Source organism: Suncus etruscus, chromosome 9, assembly GCF_024139225.1.
Source record: "Suncus etruscus isolate mSunEtr1 chromosome 9, mSunEtr1.pri.cur, whole genome shotgun sequence".
Lineage (NCBI taxonomy): Eukaryota > Metazoa > Chordata > Mammalia > Eulipotyphla > Soricidae > Suncus > Suncus etruscus.
The window spans coordinates 46,391,815-46,415,720 of record NC_064856.1 but is presented as its reverse complement, the minus strand read 5'-3'; the positions used below and the strand labels follow the sequence as shown (position 1 = coordinate 46,415,720).

Sequence of the window (23,906 nt, the reverse complement as noted above, 5' to 3'; positions counted from 1 at the left end):
CAAAGGTTAAATCCATATGCATTAAAGACCTTGATATCAAACCTGGAACCCTAAGGTATATAGAAGAAAATGTAGACAAAACACTCCATGAAACTGAGACTAAAGACATCTTCATAAAGAAAACATCACTGTCCAAACAAGTGGAAGTAGAGATAAACAAATGGGACTATATTAAATGGAGAATCTTCTGTACCTCAAAGGAAGTAATGGTGAGGATACAAAGGCCAACCACAGAATGGGAAAAACTATTTGCCCAAAACTCATCAGATAAGGGGCAAATAGCTAAGATATACAGGTACTGACAGAACTTAACAAGGAAAAAACATCTAACCCCATCAAAAATGGGAAGGAGAAATCAACAGACACTTCTTCAAAGAAGAAATAAAAATGGCAAAAAGGCACATGAAAAATTGCTCCACATCAGTAATCATAAGGAAGATGCAAATCAAAACAACAATGAGGTCTCATGCCACAGAGACTGACACACAACACACACACACACATACACACACACACACACACACACACACAAACAATCAGTGCTGGTGGGGATGTGGGGAGAAAGGAACTCTCATTCTCTGCTGGTGGGAATGCCTTATTGTCAAGCCTTTCTGGAAAACAATATGGAAATTCCTAAAAAAAATAAAACCTGGAAATTGAGCTCTCACATGATCCAGCTATACCACTCCTAGGGATATGCCCCAGGAACAATAAAAAACAAAATACAAAAATGTCCTCTGGGGGCCGGAGCGGTGGCACTAGAGGTAAGGCATCTATCTGCCTTGCAAGTGCCCCCAGTATCCCATATGGTCAGCCCAAGCCAGGACGATTTCTGAGCGCATAGTCAGGATTAACTCCTGAGCATCAATGGGTGTGGCCCAAAAACAAAAAAAACAAAAACAAAAATGTCCTCTGCATGCCTATGTTCATTGCAGTGCTATTTACAATAGCTAGAATCTGAAAACAACTCAGATGCCTGACAACAGATGACTGGCTAAGTAAACAATGGTACATCTACACAATGGAATACTATGCAGCTGTTAGAAAAAATGAAGTCATAAAATTTTCATACACATGATTGATATGGAAACTTATGCTAAGTGAAATAAGTCAAAGGGAGAGAGACACAGAATATTCTCACTCATTTGTGGGATTTAAGAAAAATAACAGGCAGTATGGAAATAATACCCAGAGACAATAGGGATGAGGGCCGGAATGACCAGCCCATAATATAAAGCTTACAACAAAGAGTGCTGAGTGAAGTTAGAGAAATAACTATACCAACAACTTTATGAAATGGTAGTGAGTGAGATAAATAGAATGCCTATCTTCAAGACAAACAAGGGGTGGAAAAGGAAGGAGATGGGGATCAATGGTAGTGGTGGAAAGTTGCATTGGTGAAGAGGGGGTGTACTTAAATATATTATCAAAAAAAAAAGAATTGAGTAGAAATATGGTCTTTACTATTTACAATATGTTAATGATTGTTTCTTACATAATTGGTATATAATTCCAACCCACCCATCACCAGTGTACCCATCTCCCTTTCCCAAGGCCCTTAATGGCCTTCCCTTTCAACACACCTGCCCCCAAACTCAATTTCATGAGTCCATTTTCTCATTGTTTGGCATTTGGCCCTTTGTTGCGATCTTGCTGTGCATCTTTAAGTCTCACATATGAGAGCGGTTATTCTGTATCTCTTTCTTTCTTTATGAATAACTTCACTCAACATCTATTGTTGTCTTTGTTTTGCCTTTTTTTTTGTTTTGTTTTGGGGCCACATTTGATGTGGTTCTGGGTTCAGGGGTCATTTCTAGCAGTGCTTGGGAGATCATATGGGATGCCAGATATGGAATCCAGATCAGATGTGTGCAAACCAAATGCCCTACCCACTCACTATGCTATCACTCTGACCCTAGCATCTGTTGTTGTTGTTTATCAAAGTATCTTTAGTTTTTTTATTTTATAAACATGATTGTAGTTTGGTTTCAGTCATACAAAGAACACCCCCTCTTCACCAGTGCAACATTCACACCACCAATGCCCCGTAACTCCCTCCTTCCCCACTCCCTGCCTGTATTCAAGACAGGCATTTTACTTCTACTTGTTAACATTGTCATGGAAGTTGTTAGTGCAGTTATTTTTCTAACTCACTCACCATTCTTTGTGGTAAGCTTCATATCATGAGCCAGTCCTTCTGGCCCTCATCTCTGGGGACAATAGTGTCTTTTGAGGCTGGAGTGGTGCTACAGAGCTAGCCTTGCTGGTGCTAGCCTAGGACAGACCACAGTTCGATACCCTGGAGTCCCATATGGTCCCCCAAGCCAGGAGCAATTTCTGAGCGCATAGCCAGGAGTAATATCTGAGTGTCACCGGTGTGGCTCCCCCCAAAAATAATGTCTTTTATTTTTCTTAAAATCCATAGATCAGTGAGATTATTCTGTGTCTCTTTCTTTTCCTTTGGCTTATTTCACTCAGCGTAACGGTTTCCATGTATATCTCTACTGATGGCTGTATAATATTTTATTGTGTATATGTACCACAGTTTCTTTAGCCATTCATCTGTTGAAGGGCATCTCATTTGTTTCCAGAATCTGGCTATTGTAAACAGCGCTACAATGAATATAGATGTGAGGAAGGGCTTTCGTATTGCGTTTTTGTGTTCCTAGGGTATATCCCTAGGAGTGGTTAGCTGGATAATATGGGAGTTCAATTTTCAGTTTTTTGAGGAATATCCATATTGTTTTCCAGAAAGGCTGGACTAAATAGCATTCCCACCAGCAATGAATGAGAGTGCTTTTCTTCCCACTGATTGTTCTTGTTCTTTGTGAAGTGTGCCAGTCTCGGTGGTGTGAGATGGTACCTCATTCTTGTTTTGATTTGCATCTTTCTGATGATTACTGATATGGAGCATTTTTTCCATGTGTCTTTTGGCCATTTGTATTTCTTCTTTGAGGAAGTATCTGTTCATTTCTTCTCCCCATTTTTTGATGTTGTTAGATGTTTTCTTCTTGTTAAGTTCTGTCAGTACCTAGTATATTTTCAATATTAATCCCTTGTCTGTTGGGTGTTGAGTGAATAGTTTCTCCCATTCTGTGGGTAGGTTTTGTATCCTAGGGACTATTTTCTTTGATGTACAGAAGCTTCTCAGATTAATATGGTCCCATCTGTTTATCTCTGCTTCCACTTGTTTGTAGAGTGCTTTTTCCTCCTTAAAGATGCTTTTAGTTTCAATGTCGTGAAGTGTTTTTCCTATGTGTTGTTCTATATACCTTATGGTTTAGGTCTGATGTCAAGGTCTTTAATCCATTTGGATTTGACCTTTGTGCATGGTGTTAGATGGAGGTCTGAGTTTGCTTTTTTGCAAGTGGCTGACCAGTTGTGCCAACACCATCCAAAGTACCTTTCTGATATTGTGATATTATTTAATCTTAGGATTAAATATAAAACATATAGACTCTGTTTTATATATCATAATTATGAGACTCAGAATTTTAAAGATTTTCCTGTGGTGACACAGTAAGGTCTAGAGAATTAAACTCAAATATATACTTTTTATTTTGAGGTCACACCAAGCAGAGTTTGAGAACTATACCCAGGCGTCATTCCCAGCAGTTCTTAGGGGACCATATGAGACTAGGGATCAAACCCAGGCTGTCTACATGAAAACATGAGTTCCATCTCTTTGAGTTATTTCCAAATATTTGGAAGTGCTTGGGTATCCTGTTCAAATCTTTTTTATTTTCTCTTAAACTCTCAAAAATCTGCTTATTTTACTGCAAGCTGGGCAGACATTGGTCAGATACCATGGCCACACTCTAAACCAGTGGTCCTAAAACTACGGCCTGTGGGCCACATATTGTATTTGTATCTGTTTTGTTTCTTCATTGCAAAATAAGATATATGCAGTGTGCATAAGAATTCGTTCATAAGTTTTGTTTTTACTATAGTCAGACCCTCCAATGATCTGAGGGACAGTGAACTGACCCCCTGTTTAAAAAGTTTGAGGACCCCTGCCTAAACCTTCCAGACTAGTGAGAAACAAAATAACTAACAGATGGCAAATCCTGACCACAACAGCATATACAAGGTAGATATGGAACACAGCCAATGAACAGAGGGAATAATGACAAGAAATAAGACAAGAGCCTAGATAGCAAAAGAAAAAAAATATCCATTTTCATCCTAAATGCTAAATCGTGTTTGTGAAATGTCTATTCACTTCTGAAAGCTTGATGAATGTCAGTGCCGATTAGCAAATGTCCAACATATGCTCAGGAAGTCAGTGGGCTAACCTTGTTAACTCTGAGATCTGCTAATGCAACATTATCTCTTGAATGTTAGAAACTCAAGTAGTTTCTATATCATTTCAGTTCTTAGCTGGCCATTTAGATTAATGTTGACATTATCCTGTTCTGACATTTAGTTATCACATATTTCAAATCCTAATCAGTAAGCTTGCTTAAAATCTGTCCTATTTAGTTTGAGAGTTTGAAAATATTGACATTATAAAAGAAGTTATGAAGGTAAAAAAAAAAAAGTCTGATCTTTTCAAGAAATCTGGAGCCCTTTTCCCTCTCGTAATAGAAATAAAATAAAAAACTTAGGTGGGAGAAAACTAGAGCTACAAAATCAGAGCAAATAACAATTTCCATCTGTGGTTTCAGTTCTGAAGCTGGTGACTGAGAAAATAGGTTGAAGCTCAGGGAATCCAGAGAGCCAAGGATTGGAACCATCATGAGTATTCTCAGAATAGCAGAAAGGTGCCAGCAAATGAATGGACCATGGGCTTTGTTAGAGGACAGAACATTTGCTGAGACCTAGAAGAAGAATTGAATAGGTTTGCATTGGCAATGTTTGTTAGTGATGATTACTTACTTTTTTTTTTTCATTTTTTGTTCTTTTAATGTGTAACACACAAGGTCCGAGGTGATGGGCTCTAACATGGTTATAAATAAAGGTAATTGGGCTCAGTCATTAAGGGCTCCTGAGTGGACAGCATCTTCGTAAGCTCCATGCTTATCCTCTGCTCTCTGGGTGTAACTTAATCAGGTCATCAATTCAAAGAATGGTAGTGGCGGCTTCAGTTGCAAACTTCAAACTCTTTATCTTAACTATGGTAGGTTCAAACACACCTGCGGAGGCTTACCATTGACCAAATCAAGACCAGTCCATTTCAGATTTTTGTTCTCTGGGTTGACCTGGGCCTCATTATGGAAAGCTCTCAGCTTTGCAACTAGGTCTGTGGAATCTTGAGCTGCATTGACCGCTAAAGTGTATGGAATAACCAGAAGAGATCTGGCAAATTCTGCAATAGCTAATTGTTCCCGAGAGCCCATGCTTGTGGCATAGTTCTCCAGGTAGATGGAAAGGGCTGCCTCCACTGCACCCCCACCAGGAACCACAGATTTGGACTCCAGCACTCTGATTACTTACTTTTATAAAAGACTTTTCTCTTAGGTTAGAGAGATAGTATCGTGGGTAGGGCACTTGCTTTGCGTGCAGCTAGCCTGGGTTCAAACTTCAGCATTTCATATGGTCCCTCAAGCACTGCCCAGAGTAAATCTTGAGTGTGGAACCAGGAACAATCTCTGAGCACTGCCAGGTATGACCCCAAAACAAAACCAATATTTTTTCTCTTAATACTTAGCTCTCCTGTGAAATGCCTCATAAGTAAAGTGCAGAAGCAGGTGCCTGTCATTTTGAATTTGACAAAGCTGTAAGTCTGTGGTAAGACAGTTTTACACAGAATGATTTATAACAGCAACTTCTGGGATGTGATCTTATTTTTTTGGGCTTAATATACAAGGGCAACTGGTAACTGCCACCAGCAACCTGAAGCCCAGGGGTGTGTGTGTGTGTGTGTGTGTGTGTGTGTGTGTGTGTGTGTGCTGTATAAATACATATTTACTCATCAGTTTGCAGACAAAATTTTGTCTTAGGTAGCAGATTCTCAGGGACTGGCTATTCTTTTCTCTATGCTCTGGGGCCACTCCTGGTCAGACTGGGAACTAACCAGGTTTAATAGTATTCAAAGAAGTACCCTACCCACTACACCACCTCTGCAGCCACACAATTGTGCTTTAAGAGTTTATTTGCACACACTGATAGCGTGTATGCACTGAGAACCCAAAATATGCATCTAACAGTACCAAGAAAACAAATGCACATCTATAATCCACTGGTGAATCTATTGCTTCTCTTTTTACCTTTTAAGCAACTTGATGAACAGAATCATATGTGACAGTATGTGATGAAAAACTATTAAGCAAATTTTGGACAAAAACCACCATGATGTGATGCTTATGATGAAACACAGGACATTGTTCAACCTAAATTTGGAGCTAGAATTAGGGAGGTAGTGGCTTGTTTGAAGCCATGTAGCTTGTAGGTGACAGAAATGGTAGTTTACTTCCAGGATATGTTCAATTCCAGGACACACACTCATGTTCCAACTTCCCACATGTACTCAGCTCTTCTCCCCACTTTCCCTCATCACATGCTAAGAGTGTGTCTATGAAGGGAAGCATCAGACCCTATCTAGACAGTGGTCTGGGTGCTCCAATGGTCCACATGTTTGGTTATAGAGCTAGGAATCCCCATGGCAATGACATAGAACTTCACTCATCACTGTGGACTGTGTTGATCACTAGGTGTGTGCTTTAACACTCCCACAGAACCACATCCTTGGAATATTCCTTCACTGATAATTTTCCATCCTCCCCAGTTCAGTTTAGTTGGACATTTTTCTTTTTTTGTATTTCCTATTTCTGCAGTCTCATTGTAATTATCCTGTGCATTTATATATATATTGGTTTTTGGGTCACACCCAGAAGCACTCAGGGGATAGTCCTGGCTCTATGCTCAGAAATCGCTCCTGGCAGGCTCAGGGGATCATATGGGATGCTGGGATTTGAACCACAGACCTTCTGCATGCAAGGCAAATGCCTTGTCTCCACGCTATCTCTCTGGCCCCTGTGCATTAATATTTTGAAATAATTATTCTCAATATTCTTTGAGTTTCCTGGGTCTGTGGTTTGGATGGTATCTGTCATAACTTTTGGAAATATTATCTGTCATTTGTTACTTCAAATATTTCTTCTGCTCTTTTTTCCCTTTCTGGTATTCTGTGACACCAAATGTAATTACAATTACAAATGTAATTGTTCCATAGTGGGAACATTTATTATTGTTGTTGTTGTTATTATTATTGGTTTGAGAGCCACATCCGGTGATGCTCAGAACTAACTCCTGATTCTGCATTCATGAATCAGCACTGGCTGGCTTAGGGGACCATATAGGGTGCTACAGATCAAATCTAGGTTGCTGTGTAAGGCAAGTTGCAGTAGGTTAAGGTTAAGGTGTAAGTTTGGTTGCAGTGTAAGGCAAGGACTCACTGTCCTATCTTTTTGGCCCAGTTTGGGACCTTTCTCTGGACATATCTTTGAGTTTATTTAATTTTTTTCTCAGCTGTATCTGGTCTGCTGATGTATCAGATTTATAGCTTCTCCTTTGGTTCTTTTTAGAATTCCACTTTCTTTTTTATACTTCCCATCTGGTTTTCCCATTGTTCACATTTTTATTAGAATGTTAGAATGTTAGTCACAGTTATCAGAAAAACCTCCAGTTCGATTATTCCAAAATTTCTGTCCTACCTGAGTTTGACTCTGAAGCATCCTTTGTTTCTTCAGGCTGTTTTTGTTCTTTTAGATGTGATGTGTGTGTAGTGTATGTGTATGTGTATGTGCTCGCGCATGTGTGTGTAAATCTGGACATGATATATCAGTTAGAAGGAATTGAGTTAAATGGAACTTTATTATGAGGTTTGTGTTTATCCAACTGGGAGGAGCTTGCTTGTGTTTATTGTTTTCTACAGTTGTAAGTGTCTCTAGATTTCCCTGGGGGAATTTTTCTTAAACAGGGCTTGGCAGTTCTTTCTATAACTGATTTTCCACCCAGACTCTTGTGAAAGAGAAAGTTTCAGTCTGAATATGTGGGTCTTATCTCTGAGTCTTGCTCTTCAGCTATGATTTTCACAGGTGATTTTCAGCACTGTTCCTTTTCAGTGCGATAGAAAAAATGACAAGGGGCTGGAGTTGGGTAATTCTCATTCTTCAAGTAAGTTAGACTTAGACAAACTAACTCCCCTTGAGGGGAAACTTTTATTGAGGAGAACAGAGATATTAGGAATATTTCCTAGTGTTACCCCTTCCCCCTGCCCTTGCTGGAAATAACACTCAAAAGTCAGGAAGCAAGTCTCTCTCTTTATTTTTTTTTATTTATATCTTTATTTAAACACCTTGATTACAAATATGAGAGTAGTTGGGTTTCAGTCATGTAAAGAACACCCTCCTTGTATAGTAAAATTTCATGACTTCATCTCTTCTGATGGCTGCATAATATTCCATTGTGTATATGTACCATAGTTTCTTTAATCATTCATCTATTGAGGGGCATCCAGGCTGTTTACAGAGTCTGGCTATTGTAAATGGATTCCATATTGTATATGGAATCTATTATGCTGAGTGAAATAAATCAGAGGGAGAGAGATAAACACAGAATGGTCTCCCTCTTCTATGGGTTTTGAGAAAAATGAAAAACATTTGTGTAATGATTCTCAGAGACAAAATCAAGGAGGACTAGAGGGTCCAGCTCCTGACATGAAGCTCACCACAGGGAATGTTTAGTGCAGTCACAGAAATAAATACACTGAGAACTATCATAGCAAAATCTGACTGAATGAGGGAAGTAGAAAGCCTGTCTAGAGTACAGGCCAGTGTGGGGTGGGGAGGAAGGACACTTGGGATATTGGTCATGGGAATGTTGCACTGGTGAAGGAGTATATATATATATATTAAAAAAAAGAAAAGATAAGATAAGGCCTCCCAATTCTTACCACAGGCTGTGTTCTTTACACTGACTTATAGAAAGAGGAGTAAGTAAATGCACCCTATATATACCTCAACACAGGCCCTTTGTGTGGTCTGTATTGTGAATTGGGAGACAAAAAAAAAGAACACCCTCCTTCACTGGTGCAACATTCCCACCATCAATGTCCCAAATCTCCCTCCTCCCCACTCCACCCACTCCTGTACTCTAGACAGGCTTTCCACTTCCCTCATTCATTCAATTGTTATGATAGTTCTCAGTGTAGTTATTTCTCTAACTGCACTCACCAGTCTTTGTGGTGAGCTTCATGTAGTGAGCTGGACCTTTCAGCCCTCCTCTCTTTGTCTCTGAGGATTATTGCAAAAATGTCTTTTATTTTTCTTTCTTTCTTTCTTTCTTTCTTTCTTTCTTTCTTTCTTTCTTTCTTTCTTTCTTTCTTTCTTTCTTTCTTTCTTTCTTTCTTTCTTTCTTTCTTTCTTTCTTTCTTTCTTTCTTTCTTTCTTTCTTTCTTTCTTTCTTTCTTTCTTTCTTTCTTTCTTTCTTTCTTTCTTTCTTTCTTTCTTTCTTTCTTTCTTTCTTTCTTTCTTTTTTTTTTTTTTGGTTTTTTTGGGCCACACCTGTTTGCTGCTCAGGGGTTACTCCTAGATAAGGGCTCAGAAATTGTCCCTGGCTTGGGGGGACCATATGGAACGCCGGGGGGTCAAACTGTGGTCCTTCCTTGGCTAGCGCTTGCAAGGCAGACACCTTACCTCTAGTGCCACCTCACCAGCCCCTTTTATTTTTCTTAAAACCCATAGATGAGTGAGACTATTTTGTGTCTGTCTGTCTGTCTGTCTGTCTGTCTGTCTGTCTGTCTGTCTCTCTCTCTCTCTCTCTCTCTCTCTGTGACTTATTTCACTCAGCATAATAGATTCCATGTACATCCATGTATAGGAAAATTTCTCTCAAAATTGTGTCTCATGGCTTTTAACATTAAAAAAAAGTCCACAATAGGATCTAGGAAAATAAGTTAAAAAGCTGGAATGCGCAGGAGAGATAGCCTGGAGGTAAGGCATCTTCTGCCTTCCATGCAGAAGGACGGTGGTTCAAATCCAGGCATCCCATATGGTCCCCAGTGCCTGCCTGGGGCGATTTCTGAGTGTAGAGCCAGGAGTAACCCCTGAGCATGGCAGGGTGTGACCCCCCCCTCCCAAAAAAAAAAAAAAAAGCTGGAATGCATACTCTGCATGTGGGAGCTTCAGGTTTGATCCTGATCACCACATGATCCTCTTAGAATCACCTAGACACGCCCCCTCCCCCAATTCACAGTGCTAGTGAAAGGCCCTGGGTTTGATTTTCTTAAATATATTTTCAATTGAATCACTGTGATACACACAGGTACAAGGTTGTTCATTGTTTGTAGAGGCCTTTGGATTGGTCCTCATATTGCCTTCTAGTTAGATGTCTCTCAATTGGTTCCTTAGGTTTTCTTGTTAAAAAGATGTTTCCCCATTGCCTCCTCACCTTGCTTTTTACCCTTCCCTTTGGGGTAGGCTTTGTTTATCTCATTAAAGGATACTCAGGCAGCCTGGAGGGGGAGCTGACATCTTGGTTCATGGTTCCATGTGGTGGAGTGACTAGCTTGTGGGTGTACAGCTTGCGGTGTTAGTTTCTGGCCTGCTAGAGGGATGCTTTCCATGGAATGGGTGGCTGTTGAACTTTTGTAATGAATCAAGGTTAATTACTGGTACCCCTGTAGGTGTAGTTCTACACATTCTGCTGTCCCTCACTAATAGATACCTGCTGGTTGCTTTTCAGAGTCCCTCTCTAGTTTCTTTGGAAATTGACTTCAGTTTCCATTGCTATTGCATCTCACAAAAGCCTGCAGATTTTCCTTACATCAGAGACATAACAAGGAACAACAGCCTCAGAAAGGCAGTTGAGTGGCCTTGTTTCACTCTCTCCAGAAGTCAGATCACCAAATCTACAGCCTCCTGATGCACTATGGTAGAAAGCACACATGAATTAGTCTTTCTAGAAACAATGGAATATGAAGATAGTTAGACTTTTATTTATTTTAAAAATTTACTTATTTCTTTTGGGGTACCACAACTGGAAGTGTTCAAAGATCATTTCTGATGCGGCTCAGAGGACTCTGCACGGTGCTGGTAATTGGTAACCTGGATTAACTGTGTGCAAGGCAAGAGCTCTACTTACTGTACTATTCACACCCCAGCCCTTAGTTAGACCTTTAAAGCTACATATAGATTAATGAAAACAATACTGGTTGACAGTAAATGAAGTAGTACTCTCTGCGACTGTCAATACATGTCATTTGGCTGAGAGTGCAGTTTCTTAGATCCTGCTGAGGACAGTAAGTGAGGATCTATAATAACAGCGTACAGGAAAAAATACAGGAACCGCTTGGCTCCAAGGTCTTCCTATTCTCTGCCTGAAGAGAATTGACAGTCTGATCACAATGTTCAGGATCATTCAGAATTCTCTGATAAAAGACATTTAAATTTAGGGGCCAGAGAGATAGCATTTGCCTTGCAAGCAACTGATCTAGGACCAACGTTGGTTCAAATCCTGGCATCCCATATGGTCCCCCGTGCTTGTCAGGAGCGACTTCTGAGCTCAGAGCCAGGAATAACCCCTGAGCACCACCGGGTGTGACCCACCCCCAAAATTTCCAAAGACATTTAAATTTAAAGGTCTCAGTCAAGTCCCTAGCACAGGTGATCCCTATTAAGGCTCAGCAAACCTTTCCTTTATTTCCTAAGTTTTCCAGAGATAGCACAGCTCATATCACTAAACTATACATGCCTACCCATCACATATCAATTCTACTTTTTTATAACCAAGTCTTCTATATTGCCTCTAAACATATTAAGGTCATCTGCATCTTTTTCTCTCAAAGGTTACCTTTAAGTAACAGTAACATAGAAATAACAGTATTGATTAGTGAAGCCTTATGTTAATATTGAAAAGGAAAAATAGTACCTGAAGTTAAAAGACCTTAGCTTAAGTCTATGCCACTCCTTACTGAGAAACCATAATTAGATTTTTTCAAACTTTTTTTTTCTATGTGCTCAGAAATCGCCCCTGGCTTGGGGGGACCATATGGGACGCCGGGGGATCGAACCGCGGTCCTTCCTTGGCTAGCGCTTGCAAGGCAGACACCTTACCTCCAGCGCCACCTACCCGGCCCCAGATTTTTTCAAACTTTTTGAGACTTCAGATTTCTCAATTACATCATAGGGACTTTAATATATTTGATAATTACACTCTAAAAAACCATCCCCTGGATACTGGTGTGATAACTTCTGTAGATCACATGACCTGATTTTGCCGAATAGTATGTGGTATCAGACAAGAAAGAAATCCAAACATCTCGAGAATAAAAGGATAAAGAATGTGTAATGTATATGTATATAATTGGATACTATGGGCAGTAAGAAAAGAGAATGATATCAGGTAAAGCAAAACTGATCATGGGGAATGGGTAAATTACAGATGATATTACTCTTCAGTGATTATTATATTCTTATTCTCAGTGATACATCAAGAAACCAAGCAATGGAATGGACAGTATCCTACTGATAACAGAATTTTGGGCTTTGCTGCAGAATTGAGGCCAATGGCCTGGGAGGTGGGCGAGAAAAGAAGAAAGAAGTGACCATAAGTGATGCCAAGGCAGGGTGGCACTTGGGCATCTTGGTGGTGGCTTAGGGCATGAATGAGCACACCGTTGTAGCCATGTTTCCTGCAATAAAGTGCCTAAACAAAATAAGATGTGGCACTAAAAAGACAACAGTGTTCTGAATTATCCTCTCCCATCACCCACTCCCACAGACCCATACAATGTCCCCAGACATGGAGATTCTTCTTCTTCTTCTTCTTCTTCTTCTTCTTCTTCTTCTTCTTCTTCTTCTTCTTCTTCTTCTTCTTCTTCTTCTTCTTCTTCTTCTTCTTCTTCTTCTTCTTCTTCATCTTCATCTTCTTCTTCTTCTTCTTTTCTTCTTCTCCTTTTTCTTCTTCTCTTCTTCTTCTCCTTCTCCTTTTTCTTCTTCTCTTCTTCTCTTCTTCTTCTTCTCTTCTTTCTTCTTCTCTTCTTCTTCCTCCTTCTCCTCCTCCTCTTCTTTTCCTCTCCTTCTCCTTTTTCTTCTTCTCTTCTTCTTCTTCTTCTCTTCTTCTTCTTCTTCTTCTTCTTCTTATTCTTCTTCTCTTCTTTCTTCTTCTCTTCTTCTTCATCCTTCTCCTCCTCCTCTTCTTCTTTTCCTCCTCCTCCTCCTCCTCCTCCTCCTCTTCTTCTTCTTCTTCTTCTTCTTCTTCTTCTTCTTCTCTTTTTAAATGTTCTCAATATATTTTTATTTGGTAAGAGTAAAGTGGATTGTTTCAAAAATACCTAAAGATGATACATACACACAGCCTTCATAACTCATAAGATGAGTACAGATGCTCATGGAATTCACAGAATCTATCCAGGTACAGGCAACAGCAGTTCATGCTACAACTGGAATTGAAATTCTTTTTTTTTTTAATTTTTATTTAAACACTGTGATTACAAACATGACTGTAGTTGGGTTTTAGTCACACAAAAACACCCCCCTTCACCAGTGCAACATTTCCACCACCAATTCACCCCCTATCCCTCCACCCACATCCTCTACCTGTATTCGACACAGGCATTCTACTTCTCTCACTCATTAACATTGTCATGGTAGTTGTTAGTGTTCTCACTGCACTAGGAACAGGTACATGAAACAAGAGAGGTATGATAATGTGATTAGCATATTTGTTAGAATGGTCACCTTTAGAGTCCCAGTCTTCTGTTAACGTCTACAATTCAGGAATTCTTCCAATGCTGCTTGTGGAGCAAAGAACGCAGCTAGTCTTAGCTCTGTGCAAGGAAGAGGCAACTGGAAGCATGCGGCACAATGTGCTCATTTAGCCAGTAGATGGCAGCACATGCTCATCTAGTTGAACCTGATCTCAAAGTGGGAGCTGGTTCATCTCTCCTAAGGGGAGGGCATACTACAGAAGGAGGAAAACCCTGGTACTTTAAAAATATGAGGGTTCTAGCAGAGTCTTCTGAGGATTTATCATCTGCTTGGCAGAGCTGCATTCCTCATCCCCTGTTAGACATGAGTCTGAGTATTCCCTGAGCAGCTGTGCCACCTAAATTTGCCTTGTTCAGAGATGTAGTGCGTTTGCAAAAATTCTTTCAAGAGAGATGCCTAAAGGGTCTCGTGTGTTCACATGAGCCCAGGAATGACCCTTATGAAAGAGCAGAGCCCTACAACCCTCTTCCTACTTCCCTGCTCTTGTTACTGTGGTCGGCAGGTCAGCATTGCTAATTGTCTTAGTAGCCTGGGTTAGGTTCTCCTCCCCACCCCACCTAGTACTTTTCTCTCTCTTTCCAGACTCATGCCCCACCCTGGTTTCTGCAGTGCCCAGAATGTTCTGGACAGCAGCTCCTGGGCTGAGGGACCCTCTTCATGGTGGCCCAAGGGTCAGTAGGCACCAAACCAGGGGAGGAAGGAGCCTCCAGAGCTGATGCCGTCCTTTGCCTTGCATGTGTTCACTGCATGTGTATGTTAGAGGACATACATGAGCGTGTGTGAATGCCTTTGCACAAACATGTGCAGCTGTGAGTGTCAGTCTGCATGCATGCATGTCTGTCCACTTGAGTGTGCAAGAATTTGTGTGCACGGATGTATGTGTATGCATTTGAGCTTACACATACATATATGTCTATGTGTGCCCATGTGTTGGCATACACACACATATGTGTGTGCAGGTGGTGATCTAGGGTGCAACTGACAAAGGCTCTGGGATCACTGAGGACGAATGTGCAAATCAAGTGGAATCCTGGGAAGACTTTGAGCATGAGTGCAGCATGGGGCTATTTGGGGCTTGTATGATTCACTGAACCTATCTGCTTTTCCTTATGGAGAGATGGGACCATGTCATCACTGATCACTAGGTGGTGCTATTGACATGAAAAAGTCAGTGATTTATCATCCGTCTACACTGCAGCCTGGTGGTAGAGGAGCTGAGCTTTCACTTGGAAAACACAAATAAAGGGATCTCAGTAAATTCCAGCATCCGATTATGTGGGGGTGGATATGGAAAGAGGTCCTGGTAGAGCATGGGATTCAAAGAGAAGGAGAGACAGTCCTGCTTCCTTTCCTGACCCCTGCTCCAATGCCTGACGCTTTGTCCAGTAGAGATACCAAGCTATCATCATAAGCATCAGTCCCTCTATCTACCGCTCTCCCTTTAAGTCAGGTTCACCTCCTCCAAGAAGCAGCTCTGATACAAAGGGAACTGGCCTGTATCATTTTCTTGCCTGTTGTCCCTACACCATAGAGTTCTATGCCTCTGAGAGGGGCCTTCTAACTTGGTGTTGGAGGCAAAGGGAGATGCCGGGTTAGTTTTGTTCAGTTGCTGCAGTGGGTGTGTGTAGGCCTTGTGGCTGTATCCAGGTCTGACCTTGGTCCTTCCACAACTCACCCCAGCTCCCAGTGTGGCCCCTGCAGCACACAAGTCTTAGAGAGCTGAGTGTGTTTTTCTAAGTAGGTAATGTGGGCCTGGTTAGCTGGCCTACACAGCTCAAGACAAGAAGAAAGGAGGTTTGTCGCCACCTACAGGGCACTTTGGTGTGGCCCCAGTAAAGCATTGAGCAAGAGCATGTCCTAGGACCCATATGGGCCTGCACCTGGTAACTGTCTCCAAGAGTCAGTGAGAAGGCCTTCGGTTCCTGAAAGCCATCAGATTTCCATGTCTGAAGCCCTTCACACTGGGACTCCCTTTCTCTGTAGCTGTACGAAATAAGAGCCATCATTGTGTATCTGGAGACAGGAAAACCTGGAATCTATGACTCAGTAGCACAAATCACGGCCATCAAGACTCTCCAGGGAAAATGAGAGGCAATTATATTGCCAAAGGGAGCTGCTGTGGCCAGGTGAAATGTGGGCAGGCATGTGAGTCTGGGGCATTTATTGGACCTGGGTGAGCTCCTGCAGAGCTGAACCTCACTGAGCTGGCATAGAGCTACTCCTGCGAACTCAGGGTCTCCACAGAGCCCCCTCCTATCAGAAAGGTTAAGGATAAATTTGGGAGGCATGGAGAAATTCTCGAAGACATGAAAGAAGCACTTTCACCGGGAGATGCTCTCCACCCACAGGCCTTTGTACTTCGGATACAGTGGGAAGCAAAGCAAGAGGAATTTAGTGACTGTGGGCACCATGTCAGGATCCCTAGGCTAACCCTTTGATCAGCCCAGTGCTCGAGATCTTACCTAGGATGGCAGGAAATGAGACAGAGCTGTGCCTGGGTCCTGAACCTTCCATGACCAGGAACCAAAGCTGGTGGCATCTTTCCCAACATCCCTCGCACCTGCCCTCTGCAGAGACCCTCTGTGATTGCGACGTGATATCTTTGGGTGAAAAGATCCCTGTGAAATAATTCTCAGTCCCAAAATTATTTTCTACCCCTGACTGCTGTTCTCACGCTCAGGGACTTTTACTCTAGTTGACATTACTTTTTCTTGTCCCTCACTTTTGCTTGTCTCCCTGTTTTTCTCAGGACCAGTTCCTGGCTAGGGATCTGTTTGTGGTGTATGTTTCCCCTCAAGACAGAGAAGAAAGCAAAAGGTAGCATCAGTTCCCAAGAGACCAACCACTGCCAACTGGATTGAAATGTGCCAGTATCCATGACGAGCAATATTTGAAGTAGAGCTTTGTACAAATATCCCTCTTTGCTAGAGTGGAGTGAGCTCACAATCCCCCCTGCTGGCTCATCTCCTCCCCTTCTTTGCCCTCTTCTGTGAGTGGGAAGAAGGAGGAGCATTTCCAAGCTATTTGCATATGTCCTGTAACTTTACCATACCAGAGTCAGATAAATCTATGGGGATGGAGCCTACTGGTAATGGCCATGGTGTGAACAAAATTGTGGCATCCTGGGTTGGAAGTTCCATTTATAGTGCCCAAAATAGAACCCTCACATATGTAAGGCTGGGACTCTAATGCTGAGCTGTGTCCCTATGACTGAGTTTGCAGGAACAAGGTGAAGAGGCCCAGATTCCACAGGGCCCCATGAACTGGGCTTTTAACCTGTGTACTTGGCCCTTTTAGTTTTGTATGGCTTGGCCATAGGCCTGAGTGTTCTGGGCCAGGAGGTCCCTACCCTGTCTGGAGATGCATCCAGTAACCAGGCAGGCTCTGCTGATGGCATCCAGTGGGGAGAGTCACCCAAATCTTCCAGCCCTGACTTGCTTGAGGCTACCCAGGAAGCTTCAGATCTGAGTTCTGCATCTGATTGGTCCTGACTCCAGCACTGGCTGCCATTTTAGGGGTTCCTGTTGCCCAGGGCTGGGTGGCTGTGCCATAGAGTCCATTTGCCTGGGTGGGTCGAATGGTCCAATGTCTAAGCCTCTCTCAGAGGCAGTGGAGCTTGTGAACCTTTTGTTCTCTGTCATCACTAGAGATTAGAATGTTCTTAAGCCTGGTTCACTATAGGGAGCTGAACTGAGCAAATGAACCTTCACGTGCCAGCTCATCCCTAGATATTATAGCTGGTGAGTTGGTTGTGAGAGGAAGTGAGACAAAACAACCCCCCAGAGGTTTATGAAGACAAATATTTAAAAATATATTTTGTTTTAAGGGGCACACCTGGTGGCGCTCAGGGCTTACTCCTGCTTCTGCACTCAGGAATCACTCCTGGCAGGGTAGGGGGACCATATTGGAAGCCATGGATAGAAACCAGGTCAGCCCTTTGTAAGGCAAGTGTCCTACCTGATGTATTATATTCCTAACCCTACCTGCTCTATTATGCTCTGGACCCTTAAATTATTTTCTAAACCTATGAAGAATGTACAAAAGCAGTGAAGATCAGTGCCCAAGGCAGAGCTGCCTCCTTCTTTGGATGAATGGTGCATGGCTATTTGCATGGGGAAATGTGCTTTCCTGTGCTTGGAGAGTGGATCCTGTAAGGGAGCAAGTTGAGATGCTTGGTCACCCTCTAACGAGGCTTGTTCTTCAGGGGTGTCAGCTTTGCCTCCAGGGAGAACGATGGGGATTGGGTGGAATCCTGGTCCAAGGCAGAGCTGATGCAGAAGCACCTTCACACACACCCTCCTTATCCCAAATGACAGCCCAAGTTGAGGGCTTCTAGGCCTGCGTCTTTGAGGCAGAAGTGGGGGGAAGGCTTAGGAGCAGCCTCAGGTCCAGCTCCTTGTGCTGCCCTCAGAGCAGCAACCTGGCATCAGAACTGATGCCACAAAAGAGCCACCACACAGTTTTAAACACAAAATATTCTTTTATTTGTCAACGAAGGCTACACAGGGTCACTTTCAGGGTTTGGGTTTTTTTTTTTTTTAATGCCTTTTTTTTTTTCTAGAAGGTATCTACATCTGCGTGTATTTACAGCCTGGTCAGTATTTACACAGTCAACAACAGTGTCAGAAACACAAATGTGTTGAGAAAAAAACTTCTCAAAATCAGTTCCAGACTTCAGGGAAATGAGTCCCGCATGATAAGGCCAGAGTCTCCAGTGCTGGTCATTCACGGGCAGCTTGGGGTGTGCGGGCGCCCAGCTGTGGGCTCAGATGTCTTCAGGTAGGACTGGCAGCCTTAGAAACGAGGGTTCTCAGGTGGGGGGCCACCATGGGCTATGCTGTGGTGAGGCAGCCCGGCCTCAGGGGTCTCAGCTCTCACTTAGCAACCTACCCTCAGCCTCAGCCTATCCCCCAGCCCCATCCTCCGGAGGGTTCCCCTATCTCATACCTTTGGCATTCTAGAAAGGGGATACCATGCCAGGTGCCTCTAGCCTGATGATCTAATGATGGATCTGATGATCGTGATTAAGAGCTGGTGCTGCCTGGGTCTGGGGTCTGTGGGGGCTGGTTTGGTGAATGTAAAGGCTGGACAGGAGCAGCCTGTCCCCTGAGCAGATGAGTCTCCAATGGGAGCCTGCTACTTTCTGACGGTGCAATGAAAGGGCCTTAAAGGACAGTTCTTTTCTTTCTAATTTTTTTCAAAAACCCTCCCCTCCAATAAGACATAGACTTATGTCTAAATCTAAGGGAGATTTGGAACCTTCTGGGCTGAGATTTTACTCCTGACAAGCCCTCCTGGGCAGTCCTGGGCCAGGGAGGATGAATTTGACTTGGAGCTCTGTTGTGCCACACCTAGGACCTGCTGTCTGGAGGCTCTTTCCTCCTGGGGACCAGGGGCAGCGGCAGCTCAAGGCAGCAGGTGGCAATCCTGAGCCCTTAAACCTTATATCTGGCCTTTTTTTCACACACCGCAGACCTAGCCATCTGTAAGTGTGGTCTGAAAAGTCACTGTGGAAAAGGTTTCCCCCAATCTTCCCCCAGACAAATCTGGTTCCTTGTCATGTTGTGAAGCTGCCTGGTTGTGCCCATCTTCTGTTTGATTTTGCCTCACTCTCACCTCCTACTTCTGGCCCATTCCCTGGACAGGCATCCCGTGGTGTGGGGTTAAATGGTGGCTCTCCTGCTCCTTCCTAGTCTAGCAAGTTGTCTGGACACTTATGGAAGACTTGCTTGGGGCTGGAGGTAAACTGTGATTTCTCCCAGGAGCCCTTGTTCTGCATTTGAACTGTGTCTGGCCAGAGTTGGGGTGAGTCATTTGCACCTATTATGACACAATTCTGGGGCAGGAAGCACTAAAGTCCTCTTCAAGATGATGAAGGAGGGACAGAGGATGAGGGCCACGGGGGTTGTCGGGAGAACGAGAAGGCAGAACCTTCTCGAGGGACACATATGTGTCCATGACGCAGTGCAGAGTAGGTGGGTGCTCTGTGGAGTGGCCACATGTGGGTTGGCAGAGCCTTGAGAGGACGGTGCCCTCTTTGAGGGGGTCTTCCCAGGGCTCCCGGCTCTTGCCTTGGACCCCCATATTTCTGTGATGGTGCTGTGGTATTGGCAGGAGGTGGGCCAAGCACAGGCATTGAGCCCCTCACCTGCACAGAGTGAGCAGCTTTAGAACCCGGCAGCTGAGCTACTTCTCTGGCCAACAGAATTCTTGCAAGCTTGGGGAGCTGAGTCAGCCTAGCCCAGGGAGCCCAGGAAATAGACATGGCTTGGAGAACTGGAGTGTTCAAAGATTCAGTGCTTCTGATCTTTAGAGGCCCACACTGATAAGGAGCTGCTAGAGGGAAGTGTCAGAGGGTGGGTCCTTTGGCTATGGTCATCTCTGACCCCTAAGGACTGTCCCTTACAGAGAGTAGTCAGGAGCCATGATGACACCAGACAGTTTTGCTCCAGAGTGTCCGAAAACAAGATAAACCGAGAGACACTGAGTTTATTTTGGATTTTTTTTTTTAAAAAAAAACCACATTTGTGTTCTTCATGCCAGACTGTTTTTTTGTCCCCACCCCCAGGAATAACCTTATGCTGTGGGAGCCCAAGAGTCGTGGGCAGGCCCAACCTGATCAAGTGCGTTGTTTTTTTGTGGGGAACCAGAAGAGCACTTAGCAAAACGCACCCTAGCGCCCTGGGTGGGGAATAAAGGCATGACGCCCGCGCCCTGGGCCACCTTCATGGGCCAAGCTGAGCCCATACCTGCACACAGCTCCCATGGCAGGCAGGAAAAACCCTTCTCAGGCTCAGGAACTAGCGCAGTTTTCTGAAGTCTCTGAATAAGGCTATAAAGGTGCCATGAGCTTATCAGTCCAACAAGGTTTCCACAGGGAAGAGCTCAGACTTAGAATTCATTTTCCACACTTAATGCAAATGTAACCCATAAAAGTCCCATTTTTCTAAGCAGCTCAGCTCAAAGGGAAGCCAGTGGAGCAGGCCGGACCACCTGAGGTCTCCTGAATCTTCACAGAGTCCTGAGGGCCAGGACTCTGAGCCGGCCTTGCTGCTTTCCTCTCAACCTGACTGCAGGATCCTGCAGGGCCAGGCTCCATGCATGCTTTCTCCCTATCTCCTTAGGATTCCTCTGGAAGCACGGTGGCTTCTCCGGAGAACTTCCCCGGAGAAATTTCCTGAAAGCCTTTCCCTCTGCACAGCCACAAGCTGGAGCCAGAAGGCAGCGAAGCCTTAGGGGGCCGGAGGGGAGGACATGCAGCTTGGACCACTTCCTCTCTCTGGCTGACGTCCCAGAGCTCAAGGCTCTGAGCACTTCTCTCCACATCCCCATTTCTCAGTGCTGGCTCAGGAGCTCCACTGGGGAGAGCCCCCCTGCCCAGGAGGGGGAACAAAGAGAAGGTGTAACCCGAGAAGGCAGGCAAGGGTGCCACCTCCCAAAACAGAGCCCATGCAGAGGGGCTGGTTGTGTGGTGCTGGTTCTCACATAGACAGGGGTAGGGGAGGAGGGGCAGAGGAAGCATCATGGGGTCCATGATGCAGACAGCCTGGGAGTGGGCCTGTCAGTGGCCGGGAGCACTTTCCCAGCACAGGGATGGCACACGGGGACGAGTACACGGGATTCACAGACAGGCTGGGGGTAGGGGCCACTTAGCATCAAAGATAAAACCAGGGCTTTAGCATCAAAAAGAGAGCTGGGGCAGCTCAGGAGGAAAAAAGATGCTGTGGAACAGGTGACGTAGAGATCCTGGGAGCAAGATGAAGCTGCCTGCATCCTCTGTGGAAAGTCAGCAGGACCCAGACTGTCACCCAACAGACCCTCCTCCTGCCCCTTTTGAAGCTGGCAAGTCGCCCCTCACTCCCGCCTGTCCCCCATGAAGAAAAGGGTGGCACAGGAGACAAGTCAGCACAGACACTCGTGTCTCACATCATACCTAGGGACGGACTGGGCACCCCACAGAGGGTGCCCCGAGCAACAAGGAAAAACTCTCAAGGGGAAAGGGAACAAAAGACAAGGGAGTTTTCACTGCGATCACACTACAGGAAAAAAAAATACCTTCTTTCTGTTCTTTGCAAAAATCGTGTGAAGGACAAATCTGTGTTGTTTGTAAAAAAAAAAAACAAAAACAAGAAAGATTCTGCATCTATCACAATGCAAGAGTATCTTTTTTTTTCTTTTTCTTTTGTCTTTTCTGTTTTCTGCACTTCTTTCATTATTTTATTTTTCTAAAAAAAAAAGGACTGGACTTCCTTCTTTTTCCTCTCCTCCTCCTTCTGAAAGGACAGCACAGCTGCCACAGCAAAGGAGCAGCTGTCTTTGGCAAGGAGCCCGGGTCGGGCGTCTCTCTGTCACCTCCGGCCCATCTCGCTCTGTCTCATGAAGTGGATGTTGTTGGTGCTGTCGGCTAGTTCTGGATACTGCTCGACGGAGATCACAAAGAAGCCATCATAGCCTTGCACACGCCCTGTGCTCAGTGCTTGCTGCTTCTCCCCCTCGGTCCAGGCCCTCAGGCCTTCCTCCCCTTCCCGCAGTCTCTGCTGCTCTCGGGCCCAGGCCTGGCGCACGGCTCGCTGCCGAGCCAGCTCCAGAACCCGCACCTTCTCCTCGTCCAGCGTTGACCCATAGCGTGTGTTCAGGCTCAGGGCCCCGTACTGGAGCTGGATGTCCGTGTAACGTCTAGTCCTGCCATTGAGCATCGTGTTGATTTGGGACACGGTGACATTGACCCCATTCTCCAGGGTCCGCCGTCCCCCACTGAGGCCCAGGATGGCCAGGTCACCCTCCGAAGGCCCTGGCTTCACGAAGTAGTGGGTGTCCACGCCATCGATGGTGAAATGCAAGTTCTCCAGGTAGTGGGCGTTGTTCAAGACAGCGGCCACCCGGCGTCCATCCTCGTTGGCCACACTGATGATGTCGGTGGCCACTCGGCCATCCTTCAAGGCAAACTTGACCCCCTTGCCAAAGACAGAGCCACCTGATGCAAACATCCTGGTCTCTGGGGTCTGCTGGCAGCTGGAAATGGTGGAGCCGTAGAGTTGGTCAAAGCGTTCCAGGGTGACGAAGGCCTTCAGCTGCTTCTGCACTTCACACTGCACTCCAAGGATGGCCTGACAGCAGAAAAGGGGGAGAGAGAGAGAGAGAGAAAGATAGAGTGAGACAGGTAGAGGCCCTGAGAACTGGAGAGTAAGTGTCAGCAACTAAGCTGGACTCACCTGTGCTCATAAACCACACTATAATAGCTCTTAGCACTGGCCCCTCCTGCCACTCCTCCCACTCAGCAGCACATGAAAGAACAACTTGACCCCAGACCTACCGCAGGAGCCTACCCCTGCAGAACCCCTTCTCCAATGAGAGACTCTGGGGATGGGAGGCAGAACCACCTTTGGGGGTGGTGACAGGCGGTCTAGAGAAGGGACTGGGAGACACACTTGAGCTCAGCTAGTCTCCTGTATCCAGTCTCCTCGGTGGCTTACTCCTCATAGGTAGGGACAGTGTCCCCCGTTTATAAGGAAATAAAGGGCAGCTGTGAAGCCACAGCCATGACTCTGCCCCAGCTGTGAATTCCCAGGCCAGTGGGAGGTGCAGCCTGGAGAGAGGAGTGGGCAAATAGGATCCTACACTCAGCCCTGGTATTGGGAATGGAGAGTGAAGTGGGAACTGGAGAAAAGGCAGGGCATGGGCCTGGGAAAGATGTGCCATCAGAGGACAAGCAGAAACTCACAGAACTCTTGCCTCTGCCCCATGGCTCTCAGCTGTCAGTGGTGATTCATGAGGAGCTCTGGCTGCCAAGTATTTCTTCTGGGGGTGGAGTGAAGTTTCTGGGGAGGTCCCTGCTTTTGGCTGCCTTTGGGGACAGGTTAGGCCTCACTCCCTGTCCCTCCTCCTTCTGGCTGCAGGGCCTTATCAGTAACACAGGGAAATAGCTTTACAAACAGGCCATCGGCTTCTCACTGAAATTAAGTCCTCTTTATAATTAATAGAACCCTGTCTGTGAACAATTATTTCCTCCAGTTTCACCAAAGCTGGAGTGCTCAACAACAAAGATCTCAGATGCTTGCCAAGGGCAGAAATCAATAATTCATTGACAGGCGAGGTTGGCAAACAGGCCATCAGAGCCCGGGCTCTGTGGGTGGAGGCGGGACCTGGGTGGGGGTAGGGCAGCTGGAGCTCCCCAGAAAAAACAGACTAAGTGGA

General features: G+C 44.8%; 1 protein-coding gene, 1 non-coding gene and 1 pseudogene across 2 annotated transcripts in view; 1 reads left to right on the top strand and 2 right to left on the bottom strand.

Moving 5' to 3' along the window:
• Window positions 1-4,878: 4,878 nt before the first annotated feature.
• LOC126018416 (T-complex protein 1 subunit alpha-like) lies at window positions 4,879-15,718 on the bottom strand (annotated as a pseudogene).
• On the top strand, window positions 8,880-9,009 carry LOC126019423 (small nucleolar RNA SNORA51). The gene has a single exon (XR_007499136.1). It is a non-coding gene; the product is annotated as a small nucleolar RNA SNORA51 (small nucleolar RNA).
• Window positions 15,719-18,172: 2,454 nt separating the features above from the next.
• The window catches only part of TENM4 (teneurin transmembrane protein 4), a 569,696-nt gene continuing 563,962 nt past the window's right edge, over window positions 18,173-23,906 (bottom strand). Inside the window, exon 33 of the mRNA XM_049780241.1 lies at window positions 18,173-22,819. Within this exon, the coding sequence (XP_049636198.1) occupies window positions 22,061-22,819 (759 nt within the window). The 3' untranslated portion in view covers window positions 18,173-22,060. The remainder of the gene's footprint in view (window positions 22,820-23,906) is intronic.